The sequence below is a fragment of the Semicossyphus pulcher genome, unplaced genomic scaffold (assembly GCF_022749685.1).
Source record: "Semicossyphus pulcher isolate SPU_LCO1_2020_fin unplaced genomic scaffold, fSemPul1.0.p SCAF_17, whole genome shotgun sequence".
NCBI lineage: Eukaryota > Metazoa > Chordata > Actinopteri > Labriformes > Labridae > Semicossyphus > Semicossyphus pulcher.
Window position 1 is genome coordinate 3079097 of NW_027211681.1, and position 18633 is coordinate 3097729.

The following is an 18633-nucleotide window of genomic DNA, read 5'->3' on the forward strand; positions in this document are numbered from 1 at the left end:
TAGCAAAAAGCCGCCAACACATCTGGCAGTTTCTGTGCATCTACTGTATGGCCATGTTCCCTCTTTCTTAGCTCGCTTTTTGGTCTCCTCCACCACCCGAGGGAAATATCAGCCTCTTTAGCTACTGAATGCCACATTTGTCTGCCCACTATTTATTGAGTGACACTATGAGCAACCCCTGTCAGATCATCAATATAAAGATGTTGGTAACTGCAGCTTTATAAGGACTGATTTCCATTTAGGAGTTCCAGTGATGGAGCCCTGCTGCAGCGCATGATAGATTATGGTCAAGTCAAAATGTCTGCCATAGTAAAAGTAATTTGGTAGATTTACAGTTCAGAAACAAATAAATAGACCCGTCCAACTGTGATGAAACAGTTTTTATTTGACACCAGTCATTTATACCTCATGTATCACGTGTATCAAACAATAAGCAGTACGAAAGTTTGTTCTTGCACAAAATGTCAACAAAATAAGAGACACATTCACATTTGTGAGCCAGTTTTTGGCAGTTATTGTTCTTTGGAAGTTTGTTCTGAACACGAGGAAGGGTTTGTTTGATTTAAAACACTCCAGGTACGATTCAGGAAGACTTTTTGATCCGTCCTTTGTCTATTCACTTCAGCTGTTAATGCACAGTCTGTCTTTGCATAATCACAATTTAGGAAGAGTCGGCCTCATTCAATGAAACCAAGAGGTTTGTATTAAAATGTGTCCACATTACTGTGTTTGAGAGTCTAACAAATAGAATATAGGCTTCACGTGAGAATATGGAAGATCTGCTACATTATATACATGGACAAGCTGAATGACATTCATCTGCTACCAGACAGTGTGACTAACATGAGTAAAGGAAGAATAGGTTCTTTGTACATCTTATCTTGGCTCCAGGGAGGGGACACTTTCTGACGCGCTACCTCAATACTTCATTAAACATCCTACATACATTTGCTAAAATCGGGACACTAGCATTGAGCTACAGATAAAAAAAATAATGAAAGCCAGTGCCTGATGTGCAGGGTGGATGGAGAGGAGTTCAGTCCAGTTCCTGGTTGGTCCAGTGTGATCGGGTGCAGCTGTGATGACTGAGGTATGAGGTTTGGTGAGGTTTGTGGTTTTCACGCCTGCTTCAACACTTCCTTACTCCCTCACATCCATCGTCCTTTTCTGACCCGTCAGATAACTCACTGCTGTGATTAACTTCAAAGAGGACGTGAAGGTACGATCACACAAAGCATCACAAGCACATTTTTTTAGTCTTGTCACTGAGACATTGCATCATAAATTAACACGACTGTGTCACACTGATTTGCAGCAAAGGACTGAAGTGTGTGTTTTAAGCGAGATAAAAGCTTGAACAACTTTAGCATGTGTTGGCACACGAGGAGCAATATGCCTCTCTTAAAAGTTAGTGAATCCTTTGTGTGAGCGTAGCTGTTTGGATGTGTTGGAACAGGAGTAGTATCATTGTCCTAAGTTCTCCTCCTGGGTTGTGAGCGATCATGGTTGTTCGGAAGCACCCAGTCATCGAGCAGTGCTGCCGGACACGGAGCTGCTGCCTGAGCTGGAGCCACTGGAGCCCCGGTCCTCATAGATGGAAATCTCTATCTGATGGATAAAAAGTTAGGGATCAAAAATTTGCTTTGGAGTGTGATTAATTATGAAGAAAAAAAATGCAGCTGCTAATGAAACCAAAAACATAAAGAAAGGATACGACACGCATTCCCCTCTCTATGGGATCCGTAATGAGCAGCCCTCTGGGAGCGTAGATCTTTTCATTCTGCTCCTGGATGTACTTCGCTATCTTCTTTAACACCTAAAACACAGACAGCAGAAAGTGAGAAATTGTCTGGAATAAATTCAAGTTTGTCATTAATAGACCATAAATCTCCAGTCTGACCTTCTCATAGCGGGTCTCCATGCAGAGGAAGATGAGATATGCTGTAGCGCAGGCCAGACATCCTTCCAGGTACGACTGGCCTCCGATCTTCTCTGCCTCTGCGTAGTAGTTATTTAGGGTCTTCACTGTGTCCTCAAATAGTGTCCGCTCAATCTGGAGACAGACGAAGAGGAAGGATTAGTTTTGTAACTTTTTGCCATTATTTGATAGTAACAGTAGAGATGCAAATGAGAAACATGTAGGAGGGAGAGAAGAAGATGGAGACAACATGCAGCAAAGGTCCCTGGCCAGAATCCAACTGGGAATACTGAATATTTTGAGTGTCTTTATCACCAGGGCCTTAATGGGGTCGTAAATTAAGCTAATACACGCATTTAGTCATTTTCCTCTTTAAAATTCTATTATTTTAACATCAATTCTCTGTATGGAAGTATGTAATCTTTAAAACACTTCAAACATGCCAATTTGTCGTTTTGTTATGAATAAGCACATATTGTTGAGTCTACATTAGGTATTCACTAGATACCATTTGTTATGTATACATTTTTTATTGTCTTCCAGCAAACTTGTTTATCTATATTTCATCACTTTCTCTCATTTCTTTTGCATTATTTATATGTATAAATATCAAAGCTGTTGGTAATGGATGCTCAGCAGTAAAAAAAAAGATAAAAGTTCTAGTAAACGTTTGTATTTCTGTTGTAATGGATCTGGAAAATAAATTCAGTACAAAAAAATAAAATAATAAGCCTATCTTGAGATGAATTAAGCAACTTTTAACCCCTCAAATATAGAGGACATTCTCACATACCAGGTACTAATGTTAATAAATACACATTCACGTGAATGGATACTACAGTGTCCTCACCCTGCTCTCCAGCTCTGAGGGGAACTTGGTCTGAAACCTGCAGGTGGTTCCTTCGCTGTAGTCTCTCTGGATGAAGACTTTATTAGCCAGAGACGCACTGTGCCTCAACTCCTGCAGATTGTGGAACTGAGGAGGATAATACACACACACAAACAAACAAATATAAATTTAATACAGTGCGTATTTAATGAATCCCTATAGAGAACTCCATCTCTCTGAGCACCTGTTCGCTCCTAATGTGCACAAACAGTTTTTGATTCGGAAGTATTGGATGATGGAGGAGAAGTAGACGAGCTGTGATCAATCACTGTGTGGCTCAGTGTCTGCTGTTGTTGTCTGTTGGAGCACAGCCCAGGACTGGACATACTATCTTACCCACACACATACACACTCTTTCATTCTCTGGTCCTGCTGGGAAGTAAAGCTTGCAGGAGACGGACAACATTTCACTACAACAGATCGATCAGGCGGAACAAGATGAGGCATTTAGATAAAAGGCCACACGAACTCTTGTGATCCCTCGTGTTAATGCTGGACATGCTGATAGCATCACGGTGCATGTTGGGTATTCGTCAATTTTGTTCAACACCAAATGTTTATTATTTTAGAAAGCACAGATGGAGGCAAAGAAAAAAACAGTGAGGAAGGTCAGGGCGGCTGTCCATGGTGCTGATTCCTCTGCGTGTGTGTTTGTGTGCGTTTGTGTTGTGTGCGTGTGTGTGTGTGTGTGTGTGTGGTCAGTGTCCATTCAGTGGCCTGTCACCGGATTAACGGGGCGTTTCAACAGACAAAAACAGATCTGCTTTCACCAAAACAGCTTAACATCGCGCAGTGATTCGCTGTTTTCTCCTAATTTCTGTTTCCATGAGTAGCAGCTGACTTTCACAATTCCTGTTTGTGTTTTCCCTTCAAAACGCCAAAAACACGTTTACAGGAAGAGTAAAACGACCAGCCTCGGACACGACTGTCATGATAATGTAGGACAGTAGTGATTTAGATTTAGTTTAACCGTGTGCAGCCTCGTTGCCCTCGTTGACCGTGTTCACTGCGCGCGCGCCTGTTTTATTTTAATGATAATACAATTCGCTGGTAACCGAAAATTAAACAGATAACATGAGAGGCTTACCTCTGTCGCCATGTTGCCATCCGTAGCCGCAGGGACGAGTCCCTGCATGCGCTGAAATCGCTTTAGTGGGACACGGGGACGGGTTGGAGGAGTGGAGGGGGAAGGGCGGGGGAAGGAGAGGGGAGGGGGGGGAGTGAGGCGGAGGGGCGGGGCTTTCACGAGAACAGTCACATCACATCAGCTTTTACAATTTCATTTTAGTAGAGGCTTTTGTCCAAAGTGACGTACACCTCAGAGTTAATACAACCATACTGTCTCACGTGCGTTTGGACGCTGCCTTAAATATTTTACGTTGGTTTTTTTGTCGTTTTTTTCTCTTATTTGTTTTTGGTAAATATGTTACCTAGTCTGCTATAATTAAAGATGACTCCATTATTTTAAAGTGTCTAGGGACAACACTGGGGTACAGCGTTCAATACCAGGTCCCTTAAATCTAAACATCTTTAATTTCATGATCTACAGTCATGTAATTTTTTTCAGTTTTATAAGTAGCAAAGAAAGACCTTAAAATATTTTGGCTATCTATTTCAGCCTATTGAAACAATATGTTGGAAAAATTTGGAGTGAGGTTTGTGTCCTAAGGGTGAATATGTTTTACTCTCCACCAACTCCTCAGGGAATGATTTTGCTCTTTAGTGGCTAAATACAGCACTTTGTTCACCCGCTAGCTGCTAACTTTCTGTCTGCTGTTTTTTGCTGAGGAGTTAGGAACAGTTGGTTAATTAGAGCATTTTGCCCTAAAACATCTGCCTGCAACGCCTGGAAACAATGCTGATGAAGGTGGTGTAAGTGAGACTGCAGAGTAAGGCAGATAATTCTCCTTTCAGATAAAAATGTTGAAGAGAAAAACTTCAGGGATTTAAATATTAAAAGCAAGTCCAGTAAAGGACAAAGATCAAGTTACACAAGTTGGATTGGTGAAAGCCGGACAGCAAAATAAAACCTGAAAAATTCGAACTTGACCATCTGGCCCACTAAAGATATTCAACCAAGTGGATGATACAACATCTTCTGTCAGGTGAACTGTTTCAATGCTGTGTTCATAAGTATTCAATTTCTACATTATGCTTCACATGGTTGTTTTAGGTTTGCAGTTCTGTCTTAATTGTATCATTATGGCATTTTTGTCTCTCCATACTTCTGAAGAAAGGACACCAGCAGAACTTACAAGTCAAATAACCAAACTCCCACTTGTGTCTTAAAGGTCATCAAACCATCACAGAGTTTATTTCAATAATGGCATTTCTCATCCATAAAATAAGGGCAATATATACATAGTTGATAAAGGTTAAATAATCATTTGTATTTTCTGGAGTTTTAAATTAAATATATTAGATATAGTAGAACATTTTATAGTAACAGTTAATATGTGATTACAATAAAAGCAAAGCAAACGGTTACAATCATCTGTGTCTTAATCATGATTAAAACAACTTTACCACCAAGATCCACAGTTTGGGTTAGAATACCTCCACATCGATTCTTTTAAGTCCCGCTTGCAAGAGAGGGAGGCTCAGACGACAATTTGAGCTGGTTAATCAGTCCAATTCTGCCCGGGTGGGTCGACTCTGATCCAGTTGAAGGCTCCAGGGATCTCTAGCAGGTTGTTCTTTTTTTACATAGAGGCTACTGCTCTACTCCAAAAAAAATCTAGCATGTCCACACTGGAAAAATTACGTCCAAAATGAAGCTAAATTTAATCATGACAAGTCGACCGAGCCGGTCCACTCAACAAAACCTTAGTCACCGCAATCCAAAACACCATAACAGGCAACATGTCAAAGATGTAATGTGATTCATTGTAGGCCATTCATTTTTACTGCCATAGAGCGATCCTAGCTTTATGTTATGTCATACCAGTTCCCTTTACATTTTGTAAGCTCCTCTAGCTGGTTGGAATACCCTTTAAAAACACAAACTTCAAGTGTGTGAGTCCTCTAAGAACTACTTTGTTGTGTGCTTGAGATGCTCTTGAACATCTGAGCAAATGCCCTTTCACTTACCAACATGAGATCTGGTAAATGACGTGCACATCCACAAGAGGAGCATTTAGTTGCAGTGGCAGCAGACACCAAAGAAAAAAAATGAAAACATCACTAAAGTTTTGGACAAACCCAGAACTGATCACGACATTGTTGACCAAGTCTGACTGGATGACATGCGCACACTGTGCCGATCAAAGACAAAGGTAGAGCTTCTTTTGTATGTCCATTATTCTTTTATCAGAACAAACCTAGATTCAAACTTCCAGCTTCCCTCAGACTATCCTGTGACAACTGTAAACAGCGCCCGGACGGCCTTAGAGAAAACTCCACTTAGAGTACAGTTCTACTGCTACACAGGGCTGAGGATATCAACATTCAAGTGGAGTCAGCTTTGTGACGAGGCAAAGCACGAGAAAGAAAAAACATCGACAGTCTGTGACGGTTTTTGTATCAGCTGACACCTCCACCTGCATGCTTTGTTTCCCTCTGCTCAGCAAAGGGAAAAAGGTCCTTTGATTATCGAGCTGTTGTGCTCTTCAAAAATGTCATTGACTCATAAGGTCCAGTTCTTCATTGAGAGATGACAGAGAGAATATTTAACATGTTACAGTAGAAGTCCCATAAGCAACATGTGTAACTCTAAGGAGGGACATAAAGGGTTAACGCAGTGAAGGGGGGTTGTTGGAGTTCAACATGGGAGGTCACTTGTCAGATAGCAGTGCCTGTAGTTGAATACAAAGGCATGATAGGGTTTCAGTGACTTGTAGTAGGCCTTGAGGGCGAACAGTGAATCACCTCCAGCTGGAGACATGCCAGCTCATTGTAACTTGATGAGAGAGGAATTACAGGTAGCACAAACAAACACAGTCTCTCTCTGGGCCTCTGGAGCTGAAGAACAAACAACAATAAGAGAGTGAGATCACAGGAAAATAGAAGAGAAAGAGCAACAGAAAGAGTACATGACTGTCACTATCAACATGTCTTCTCTTCTCACCTGTCGCCCCCATGCACGATCTCAGCACCTTGTAGGAGCAGCATCGGGAGCAGAAGCTGTTGCCGCAGTTACTGCAGTTCCTCTGGAAGACAAAGAGACGTCGTGTTGACGCTTGTGCCGAGGCAACAGTGAGACAAAATTAAATACGATGATGTCGTGACGCCTAAATATATCCACAGATCTTGTCACAAGTTTTAAGGCTCACCCTTTTCTTCAGCACCGAGAACACGGCACTACAGCTCGAGCAGTTTCCTTTGGAGAAAAACAAACACACGTAAACAGTATTATAAAATGTGTTCAGATCTGAGATCTTCTTTCATCAGTGAGGTTTAATAAGCAGAGAAGAACCAGTGGATGAGTCAGAGCACACTGACCTGTGCTGGTGGTGGGGTAGCGTTTGCGCAGTTTCTCCGTCAGTTTGGACACCTTGCTGCGTATTGGCTCGTTGCGGCTCAAGAGACCGTTTTCAGAGATGGTGTCATACTCGGGAGCACCCAGAGACCCCTCGTCATCCTCCTGAGGGAGAGGCGGCAAAAGGGAGATGAGAGAAAGAGAGAGGCAGTTAGGTACAGTGTAAGCTAAAGTAACCGGAGTCGGTCTTCAGGAAACAAGCAGAGTCAGGCCCAGCAGTGGGGCCACACTGGATCAAATTCATTGTGATGATTGCAGCCAGCTGAACTAAGACATGTTTGGCAAATAAACGAAGCATGAAGACAGCAAGTGGTATCACTGCATGGGAGAAATGTACATACAGCTGCACTTCATGTCTGCCAAACATAAGAACACCAAAGCCCCCGATGAGCTGAAAAAATAAACCATTTGCATCATTTTATCCTTTTAATGCTGACCATGTGTTGTTTATATCTCTAACTGCTAACATATAGAGGTTACCTTATTCACCAATAAGACGCTGGACACCACAGACTAGCAAATTAGGTTGGTACAATCCAATCCTCCAAAAGTCTAAGTCAAAAACTACAACTTTATAAGATAGAGGACCAAAAATTAAAGTGATAATCTCGAAGATTTTCATATAAATAAATGTCTGTTAAGTCACTATCTATCGCCGAATGAGGTAACACAATGGTGATTGAGCCGATGGCCAACTAATAAAAGCCTTTGCATTTGCAGTATATAGTAGAATAGCGGACTGGGTATCTGATGCAACTGAAAAAATCACGTTTGTAACGAGTTTTCCATCACCCAGCAGTGGTTGGTCTGCCAGAGAGGGTAGGCGGAGCTAAGCGGCTGCTTTTCCGGTCTCTGCAAGTGTTGCAAGTAAACAGTAATCTACTATGGCTGAACAAACAAAGAAAAGATTGATGACTACAGATACAACTTCAACAATAAGTGAAAATCCAAAGAAAGAGGAACAAATTGGACGCTCAGATGAAGGCAAACAGTCTAAAAAGGAAAGCGACCGTCAGCGAGGAAAATCAAGAGTTACAACCGAAGCCAACTGTGGACGTCACACATGCAACACTGTCTGGATATCTGGGAAGTGCGCTCCTGCAATTACCGTTTATTGCCACAGGTGCCGCCAAAGAGAATTAAACTGAGATCTTCGAGATTATAACTTTAAAAAGGACAAAGAAGGAGAGAAAGAAAACCATCCACCCTCAACAAGCAGGGAGCAGGATTGCTTGTCTCTGCTCGCTGTGTGTTGAACAGCAGATTGTTTTTTTGAATAACACAGCAACTTTATTGACAATCCTTCTAAAATGGTTTGAAGAAGGAAAAGCTGATGTAACTGATGGAATATGTCTCATGGACGATATCAAACAAAGCAGAAATGAAAGAGCCCCCTGTATGATTGGATTATTATTATCACTGTCACATAACATGGCTGGATGGATGGACAGTTGCATGGATGAGGAAATCCACTTACCACTAAGACCAAAGGGGTTTCCTAATCAGGAAGCAGAACAACACATGAGAACAACGTTACCCACAAACACTGATGTTCAGTGTGAATGCACACAAACGTACCATACACCATGCTTCTAAGGGCAGAGCAGGAACTACACTACGGGACTGACAGGTTACAACACATGAAGTCGGTGTTCATGTGTCAGGTGGTTCTACAGTGAGGGGCAGAGCACTAGTCTGTTCTAAACAGAAGAGGGCGACACTCACCTGCAGGGACAATGAATGCTCCTGAGGTCAGACAGCAGAGGAAAAGAGGAGGTAACAGAACGTAAGGCGGGGATTTTAAACACAATGATGGCGAGCTCCAACAATTGTGACTCAAATATGTGACCCTGCAACCCTGTTGGCTTTAATTGTCCAACAGATATCAGGTGCCACAGCTATGTTTAGCTATGCAATCAATTTTCTATTATTCTCATGTGTTTTCACGTTGGTAAAGTTTGGTTTGTTTTAAAAATGTTATACTAATTTAATTTAATTTAATTATTTTTCACAGCCTCTCCTTCCTCCTGAAATGAACAGGCCGTTTTGCCATTCAAAGTTCAACCTTAGCCACGATTGGCTGACAGTAATTGGAGTGACGGCGTAGTCCCTCCCCCATGTGGGGGAGCGGTGGCACTGCACAATCACTCCAAAGATGTAGAAAACATGGCTGCTCTAGGATCGGTTATTCAACCTTAGATGTACGAGCCAGAATTGCCAGGAGGTATCAGAATGGAAAGTTGAATTCTTGACAACAACTTCACTACAAGTTAGTGCGAGAAGGCAGCCTGAGGTGAACAACAGTGAATTATGATTGGTCGATTTCAACAAAAGCAAGGTTCTACATTGAAACACGCAGCTGTTCTGAAATGCCCATTTCAGAGGCGACCTTTTTAAACATGTCATTTAGAAAAAAACACAGAATTAGGTAGTTTCACTTTTTCCCTGTGAACAATAAAACATGCAAAAACGTGAAACCCATGCAGAATATAAGAATATCCATTTCAAAGATATGGCCCCTTTAATTCCACATTCAAAATTCATATGACCATAAGGGTAAACCGACAGTGACATAAAAAAACAAAAACAGAAGTGTAGTAGAAAAATATAAGATTAAGTTTTAAGTAATATTTACCTCTATGGCATCTTTAAATTCATCATCAGGCTCAGCCTCTTCAGCTTCCTCCACACTGCCAGGAGACAGGTCCTGTCATCAAAAACACACACACACACACAAATTATTACATCAATCCTGGGATGGAAAGTACATTCCGGACAGCTCCTGAATCCCTGGTGGCTCCAGGATCAGCACAGTGGTGAGCAGTCACGTTCAGACAGATCAGTCTGAGCCGTTCAGGAAACAGGAGTATTTCGTTCTTGATCATTTATCACCTTTATTGTTTTTTTTCATCTAGCAGTTGCTCTGTTGTGATCCAGAGGCCCCCATGCAATTAAAATCAAATTACTCCAAGCCTCTTTCCATGCCGTCAATAGAGAATAAAAACAGAAAAAAAGTGGCTCCATGGATGGATGGAGCAAATCTGTGCATTATTAGTACTGGACATATACATTAAGAGCACAGGATAAACTGGATAAGAGGCTTAAAGCCATGGCTCCGTCCTCTCACCTCCAGGCTGGTTGGTGTGGGCGTCCTGTCCAACAAGCTGCCCACTTCATGATCGTCACCCGCCCCCTCTGAGGCTTCGGCGTGGCCCATGTGGGACAGCTTCCGAAGGTCCACCAAAACTGGAAGCACACGAGAAACACTTTACTTTAGCTTTTTTAAAATACGTTGGTTACCCTTGGTTTTTCCAGACAGGATGAACTGACCTCTGTAGAAGTCTCTGTTCCACAGGAAGACGGCGCTGTTGAGCCCGGCGAACACCCAGCCCACAGGAGCGAAGAAGAGCAGACACATGAGTATTAACATCCCGCCATAGAACCTGGAGGGGATATAACACGTCAGCTTCAACGCTATAATACATCAAATAGTTACATGTATGCTTATTATTGTACATGGTGCCTTAATAAATAAAACAAGTGTCTGGCTGTTCGTGTGCTGATTGTTACACTAGGTGATACTGTGTGTTGAGTAGCTGCAGACCTTGATGACTTGGTGTGATTATCCCAGTACAGGACCTTGTAAATAGTTTCAGCTGACAGGCAGGCAGACGAAAGCATGTCGTCCAGGTGCTTCAACCTGAGGAAGGCAAAGAAAGAGACGCACACCCACAAACACAAACAATGTAAGAGCAAACACACACTTCTGCCCACATGAACAAATACTGTGAACAAATGTCGCGTACACGTGACTAATGGACACAAGCCAGTTTGTAGACCTGTTTCTAAAAGGGAAAATAACTGATATTTCTATTCTAAGTTGGTCTCTTTATTATTATTATTATTATAACTAGATATCAAAATATTTCTTTATTCATAAATCATTGATTTTAGAATGGTTTAATGCAAAGTGAAGCAAATATAGCAGGTAATCTGCAGAGCTTGTGACCACGAGCAGAGCCGTAGGGTAATGTTTTGATTTGATAAAGTTTGTTGTGTGCATGTTTACATTTTTAACAGCTTTGCAAAGGCTCCAACAACTTGGGGAATGAATTAAACAGGCCCCGAGGATACACATTGTTATATATTTTTAATGAAAAACAGTAAATCTGAAAAAAGGGTTTCATAAAATGAAGACTCCACAGAGTACCTAAGCATTTGTGAAGCCGCAAACAACATGACTAGTGACGTCCAGCGAAAAACACCACTGCACAGTGAAGTGACACTAAAGTGCACAAACACACGTGTAGAAAAGCTCTCTGCCTGTCCACACACGCATACAGCACTTTAGAGCTGAAACAAAGACATCTGCAATTACTTTAATAATTGAGTTATTTCTTTAGTCAATTTCAAGCCCAAATTTTATGATTTGCTCTGTTTTTTTGGCTTGTGTAGAAGTGAAATGAATTATTTTTTCTGGTTTTGAACTATTGGTCGGACAGGCTTGCTAACACTCTATGTACTTAAGCATTAATCGATAAAATAAGGAATCGATTAATTGATTATGACAATAATCAAAGGTTGCAGCTGGGACGAGGGATAAAACAATCTCAATGAAGGATAAAAATTATGTTGACGATGATCAAATGTGGATGTTTTATTACTTGATATAAACGAAATAGAAGGACACAAATGAGTGGACTCAAGGGGCATTGAAACTGCCAGGATTATTAAATGGTATATGATGATGAAAAATATGAATATTGATCAATATAAAAAGAATTATAGCGATTATTTTTTGCCAAATAGTCTTGCCCTATTAGCACACAATCCCAGCCTTACAGGTCTTTGACTTCCAGCATGGCCTCCTGTTTGGTGAGATGAACTGTCTGCAGGTCTCTGCGGTGCACAGCATGAAAGCGTCTCTTCTGGAGCTCATCTTCTGAAGCTCTGCCCCCACACCTGTCCTGCAGGTAACCCAGGGCAGCAGGCGCCGACAGCGTCACCACACCCACTGTGAACCAACCCACTGACACAAGAGAGGCAGACACAGAAAGGAGTTAATAAATTATTTAAGTGTCTTTTATGACCCCAAATAAAAGCTGAATCAATATGAATGCCTGATGGCTCATGTTACCTTCAGTAACAGTGCAGAAGAAGACATTGAGGAACACACAGACGAGCAGAGAGCACACAGGCATCTTCCATCTGAGGGGTTAAAAAAGAACATGACATTGAACACACCATCATATGGCTTTTTTAATGTCTAATCAAAGACAAACGCCTTGATATAAAAAGATGCTTAAACAAGTCACATACAAGCACAAATACACACCCGAGTAGGAAGCGCATCAGCTCCACTGCATCTGTGACGGGTTCTAGAAACAGAGCCATTCTCTTATAAGACACGACCATGTTGAGGAGGTCAAAGTTTGGAGTACACCGTGGACTCCCCAACTCAGAGGCGTCTGGAGACCCGGTGGTCTCTTTGGATAATGAGTGCACCAGCTCAGATCCTTCGCCTGCACCCTGTGAGGGGTCCTGGGATACTCCAGTGCTGTGCATCGTCATCCCTGTAGAGAGAGAGGAAAAGATGATAGAAGGCATGATACAAATGGTAAAAACAATAAAGATTCCTGACTTGCTAATGTCCCTGCCTCCTGAAGAGATAACTCAGGACCCTGTCAATCAGACCAGATGCTATGTCTAAGTCAGGATGTCATATTGTCATTGCAATATCAAACAATGTTATTGCACATTGCCGGTTTTCCTCTACAGGAACAGGACAACTCAAGGGTGCGTCACAAAACCATAACATCACAGTCAGGTGTGGTTACAGGTGCAACACAGACTGTGCTCTATTAGACCCTGCAGGCCTACTGCTTGTTACATGGCAAAGAAACCTGTCTTTACACAGCTTTCAAGTGTTGGCAGAAACAGTAAAGTGCATTTTCTTTAAGAAATCAGACCCTATAAGCCATGTAAAATGATTTTTAATCAGTCTTTGTTTTTCCTGATGCTGTATACATAAAGAGTTATCAGAAGCTACCCGGAGAATTTGTGGCATGTGTCTCTTTTTGTTCTGCTCTGTCGGTCAAGTTTTAAAGTACACCCACAGCACATTTGACCCCACCCAACAGAGGAGCGACACACTTCAAAGCTTGAACCAGATAGGGCAGTTAAAGAGCCGGATGTTTATTTCCAGCAATGCATAGTAACTAAATACATTGTCATGCATTATTAGAACAGATTGATCTTGCACATATGGTAGAAATAGTGAACTATTGTTGCAGAGGAGAGATTTAGAGAAAAGCTAAGCAATGGTTTGGGTCTGTTATGGTATAATATGGAGCGCCTACTGTCTTAGCTAATTTGAGTCTCTTTTAGGTGGGTGTATTTAAACTATTAAAGTCAAGCTGATCTTTAAAAAAGCAACTACAATCACATGAAAAAAAGACCATAAAAGAGGAACTTTCACTTGTATTTTTGCTTGAGAACATAGTGTTCAACACAAGGATTCATGACTCAAAACTAAGTAAGATGTGTATTAATTTTGACTTCGCTCCATCCCTGACCATCCTCATTGGCACTACCGTGTCAAATTAGACTGCCCATGGCCGTGAACAGCCACATAAATGAGCAGCATCTCCTTAAATCAGTGCTAAATGGTGTGGCCTGTGAGAAGCTGTCAAACTGGAAAGTTAACTTGGCTTGCTAACAGGAGGACATTGTAGATATTGTTGCTAATTCAGCCCAGCTATCACTGTCTTCCGGGTATAAGAGGGATAACTTACCCCGAGCAGAGTGCACAACAATAGCCGACTTGTGAAGCAGCAGCAGGGGTGCTGAGAGGAGCTCAGGCGTAACTAGCGAGTCCCACCGACTTCATCAGCCTGGAGGAAGGAAGAGCCTCCAAATCCAACCGGCCTGTTCAACATGACAACAGCCTGCCCTCCTGCGCGAGCATTAACATGTGAACGAGGCGGTTTATACAACTGTCAAGTTGTCTGAAGAGAACACCGACAGATAAAGCAGTTATTTTTGTTTGTGGACAGCTGGTTGTCCCTGTTAGCTTTGTTAGCTCCGTGTTGCTTTGAGGACGTCCGCTTCCTCGTTTAATCCAGGCCGCGTAATGGATAGAAGAAAAGGGGATTGTGTCTGATACAGTCGATCACAGAGTTCGATGATCGTAGGCTGAGTTAAACTAAACTAGTTGAAGCTCCTGTGAGGAGTTTTTCCACTGGTTTTGAAACAGACTGAAATTAATTCTCATTACTCTACATGAGCTACAAAAGCACACAGACCATCAGCGACAAGATTGATGATTTCTATATAGTTATTTTGAATGCCTGAAACTCTGGCGGGGGGTAGGTGTCGGACGAAGTGATTAACTGTACGCCTTTGTTTACATTTTCCAGGGCAAAAATTTAAAGTGAATGATACAAATGACTGTTAAAGAAAGCAGGATGAGATTTTTTGTTAAAGAAAACACCACTTCAGCATGTACAGGACAAAATCAGCAAAGAGGTAAGGGGTACGGCTTTGTCCACAAGGGGCACCAAAATCAACACAAACCCAAAGTTCCTCACAGGAGCTAAACTAAACTAGTTAAACTAATGTGCACTTCTTGGAACTATATCTTTAAAACTCATTTTAGTGTGGAGGAGATTATGTAAAATAAATAAATCTGATTGGCTATCCAAAAACGATGTAAGTGAGGAGGTGACTAGAATTTTTAACCTGATCTAAGCTCCATCAACACTGTCATTCATGACTGTTGAGGAGGGTTCATAACTGAGTCTGATTAACCTTGATTGAAGTACAGTCTGATGAATAAATCAATACTGGGTTCTTGATCGAGGTGTTACAGTTATCAAGACACCATGTTTCCATTGTTTTTTCATGATAGGAGGTTGATTGTCCCATTATCCCGGGATATCAACGTTCGTTTTTAAGATAACAAAATAAATAACTAGTGATCTCCAGATGAAGTCCACTGCTAAGTGTCCCCTGCTTAGATTGCAATAAAGACAAACTGGAGAAGTGAATTTAGCTGATTGTAGTCACTGCTATCTGTGAAGGAGGAAGTGACACCTATCAAATGTATAAAAACAGACTGAACATGGGTTTTGTTTGCAGTGTCATGAGATATGTGTAAAACTGTGCTGTTGAGGTCATTTAGTGAAATTCCTCGTGCACAGGAGAGAAGCTTTGTTTCGTAGCTGCATGTGGACATTTGATCTCTGTTTTTGAAGGACTTTCGGTGCTTTGTGTGCAGGGTATGCACACTCTATCGGAGAGAGAGGGAACAGAATTAAAAGCCATACTAAGATGAAAAAACAGGATAAAAAGAAATGGTATTGATTGACATACAAAGGATGTATGAGAGGTGTCAGTAAACAAACGTGAAGCAGTTTCTCTACCACTGAACCTTTGATGGGTTTTGCTGTGAAGGACATTGATTCATTTTAGCATCAGTGAGAAATGTGGCCGTATAAAAAGGCACATGCAGGAACATACGCAGACACGACACAGAGCCTCTATTTCCATATCAAAACATCCAATCAAACTACTCGAGTCTGCAGATAGGTATGGTGTGATGGGATGAGGCTATCTCCTGGGACACTGGAATAATTAGACCCTAATGAAAATGTTTAGCAGCTACAGCAAGTACATCATTATCATTTATAACTCTCATGTGGCAGCGACAGGCTCTTTGAACACTTAGAAGAGGATTTGATGTGTGTAACTACACACTAATAAAAACATTCACTGTGTGCATACCTGAGAGTTTTTCAGTGAGGCAGGGAGGAGTATATGTTATATTGTTATTATGTTATATTAAATAAACATCGATCAGCCATAGCATTATGACCACATGCCTAATGTTGTTTAACCAAAACAGCCCTAACCCGTCGAGGCATGGACATCACTAGACCTCTGAAGCTGTGCTGAGGTATCTGGCACCAAGATGTTAACAGCAGATCCTTTAAGTCCTGTAAGTTGCGAGGTGGGGCCTCCATGGATGAAACTTGTTTGTTCAACACATCCCACAGATGCTCTATTAGATTGAGATCTGGGGGATTCGGAGGCCAAGTCAACACCTTCAATTATTTTTGCAGTGTGGCAGGGCGCATTATCCTGCTGAAAGAGGCCACTGCCATTAGGGAATACCGTTTCCATGAAGGGGAGTACACAACAATGTTCAGGTAGGTGGTACATGTCACATGAATGGCAGGACCCAAGGTTTCCCAGCAGAACATTGGCCAAAGCATCTGCCTCCGCTGGCTTGCCTTCTTCCCATAGTGCATCATGGTGCCAGGTCTTCCCCAAATAGGCGACACAAACGCTCGGGGCACATGATGTAAAAGAAAACATGATTCATCAGATCAGGACACTTTTTCCATCGCTCCGTGGTCCAGTTCTGATGCTCATGTGCCCATTGTAGGTGTTTTCAGCAGTGGACAGGGGTCAGCATGGACACCCTGACTGCTCTGCAGCTACGCAGCCCCATACGCAACAAATTGCGACTCTCTGTGTGTTCTGACATCTTTCTATCAGAACCAGCATAAACTTTTTCAGCAATTTGAGTGACAGTAGCTCTTCTGCTTGACCGGACCACACCGGCCAGCCTTCAGTCCCCACACGCATCAATGAGCCTTGGCCGCCCATGACCCTGTTACTGGTTCACAGGTTGTCCTTCCTTGGACCACTCTTGGTAGGTACTGACCACTGCAGAGTGGGAACACCCCACAAGAGCTGCAGTTTTGGAGATGCTCTGACCCAGTCGTCTAGCCATCACAATTTGGCCCTTGTCAAAGTCGCTCACATCCTGACAGTTTTATCATTTCTCCTGCTTCCCACACATCAACAAGATAATCAATGTTATTCACTTCACCTGTCAGATGTCCTAATGTTATGGCTGATAGGTGTATATTCTCCAATTGTCTGAGTGTATTTAAAATATTCATATTTTTCTCACTTTAGTGTACATCAAAATGGTTTTTGCGTAGATAGATTAATGTTGACTATGCAGATTTTAGGAACATCTTTGACTGTCAGTAATGTCATGTACATGGTAGGATTTGTAATTTAACACCAAATATACCACATTCTATGCACAGTTGCATCTTCTGGTACCAGTGACTACTTGAGTAAAAGCTCTTTCCACATCGGACCATATTCAACATTCAACCTCAATATATGGGCTTCCATAGTTATTTATACACTGCTCAAAAAAATTAAGGGAACACTCAGTCGTCACAGTATAACACCAAGTCAGTTAAACTTCAGGGATATCAATCTGTCGATTTAGGAAGCACAAGTGATTGTGAATTAGTTTCAATTGCTGTGGTGCAAATTAAAGAGACAACAGGTGCAATGAGGTGCGGTCGCAAGACGGTTTGCTGTGTCTCCCAGCACAGTCTCAAAAGCATGGAGCAGGTACCAGGAAACCGGTTGTTACACGAGGAGAGCTGGACATGGCCGTAGAAGGGCATCAACCCAGCAGCAGGACCGATATTTGCTACTTTGTGTGAGGAGGAACAGGAGGAGCACTGCCTGAGCCCTACAAAATGACCTCCAGCAGGCTACTGGCTTGCATGTTTTTGACCAAACTGAGAAACAGACTCCATGAGGGTGGCATGAGGGCCCAACGTCCTCTAATGGGACCTGTGCTCACAGCCCAGCACCATGCAGCTCCATTAGCATTCGCCAGAGAAAACCAGACCTGGCAGGTCCGCCATTGGCACCCCGTTCTCTTCACAGATGAGAGCAGGATCACTCTGAGCACATGTGACAGACGTGAAAGAGTCTGGAGATGCCATGGTGAACGTTGTGCTGCCTGTAACATCATCCAGCATGACCGGTTTGGCGGTGGGTCAGTGATAGTCTGGGGAGGCATTTCCTTGGAGGGCCGCACAGACCTCCATGTCCCAGCCAATGGTACCCTGACTGCTGTTAGGTACCAGGATGAAATCCTCCAAGCAATTGTTAGACCTTATGGTGGTGCAGTGGGCCCTGGGTTCCTCCTGGTGCTGGACAATGCCCGGCCTTATGTGGCCAGAGTGTGTAGGCAGATCCTGGATGACGAAGGCATTGATGACATTGACTGGCCCTCTCATTCCCCTGACCTAAATCCAATTGAGCACCTATGGGACAATCTGTATCGGTGCATCAGATGCCGCCAAGTACCGCCACAGACTGTCCAGGAGCTCACTGATGCCCTGATCCAGGTCTGGGAGGAGATCCCCAGGACACCATCGGCCGACTCATCAGGAGCATGCCCAGTCGTTGTCGGGAGTGCATGCGAGCTCGTGGGGGCCATACACACTACTGAGTCACATCATG

General features: G+C 42.5%; 2 protein-coding genes across 4 annotated transcripts; both read right to left on the reverse strand.

Annotated features, from left to right (window-relative positions):
- Nucleotides 1-377: 377 nt before the first annotated feature.
- LOC138594846 (golgin subfamily A member 7B-like) lies at nt 378-3921 on the reverse strand. The gene is made up of 5 exons (XM_069666100.1): nt 3895-3921; nt 2769-2894; nt 1901-2053; nt 1715-1816; nt 378-1608 (listed from the first exon to the last, which is right to left on the reverse strand). Exons 1-5 carry the CDS (start codon nt 3904-3906, stop codon nt 1525-1527), a joined length of 477 nt encoding a protein of 158 aa, XP_069522201.1. The 5' UTR covers nt 3907-3921; the 3' UTR covers nt 378-1524.
- A 1175-nt stretch (nt 3922-5096) lies between these two features.
- Nucleotides 5097-14394, reverse strand: zfyve27 (zinc finger, FYVE domain containing 27). 3 transcript variants are annotated; one of them, XM_069666326.1, is made up of 14 exons: nt 14079-14394; nt 12620-12857; nt 12422-12492; nt 12127-12313; nt 10889-10984; nt 10615-10727; nt 10412-10530; nt 9920-9991; nt 9010-9030; nt 8762-8782; nt 7248-7389; nt 7079-7125; nt 6874-6955; nt 5097-6767 (listed from the first exon to the last, which is right to left on the reverse strand). In XM_069666326.1, exons 2-14 carry the CDS (start codon nt 12853-12855, stop codon nt 6697-6699), a joined length of 1278 nt encoding a protein of 425 aa, XP_069522427.1. In that variant the 5' UTR covers nt 12856-12857; nt 14079-14394; the 3' UTR covers nt 5097-6696. The 3 variants fall into 3 exon arrangements, with proteins under 3 accessions (XP_069522427.1, XP_069522428.1, XP_069522430.1); XM_069666327.1 differs by lacking the exon at nt 9010-9030; XM_069666329.1 differs by lacking the exons at nt 8762-8782; nt 9010-9030.
- Between the last annotated feature and the right edge of the window lie 4239 nt (nt 14395-18633).

Excerpts from the sequence above, each read along its gene's own strand:
- LOC138594846 (XM_069666100.1), bottom strand. Across the intron at positions 2,054-2,768 it reads CCTCAGAGCTGGAGAGCAGG|ATTGAGCGGACACTATTTGA; the intron begins GTGAGGACACTG and ends GTCTGTCTCCAG. Across the intron at positions 1,817-1,900 it reads TGGAGACCCGCTATGAGAAG|GTGTTAAAGAAGATAGCGAA; the intron begins GTCAGACTGGAG and ends TCTGTGTTTTAG.
- zfyve27 (XM_069666326.1), bottom strand. The coding sequence starts at position 12,855 with ATGACGATGCACAGCACTGGAGTATCCCAGGACCCCTCACAGGGTGCA. Across the intron at positions 12,493-12,619 it reads CTGATGCGCTTCCTACTCGG|ATGGAAGATGCCTGTGTGCT; the intron begins GTGTGTATTTGT and ends TTAACCCCTCAG. Across the intron at positions 12,314-12,421 it reads CTTCTGCACTGTTACTGAAG|TGGGTTGGTTCACAGTGGGT; the intron begins GTAACATGAGCC and ends CTCTTGTGTCAG.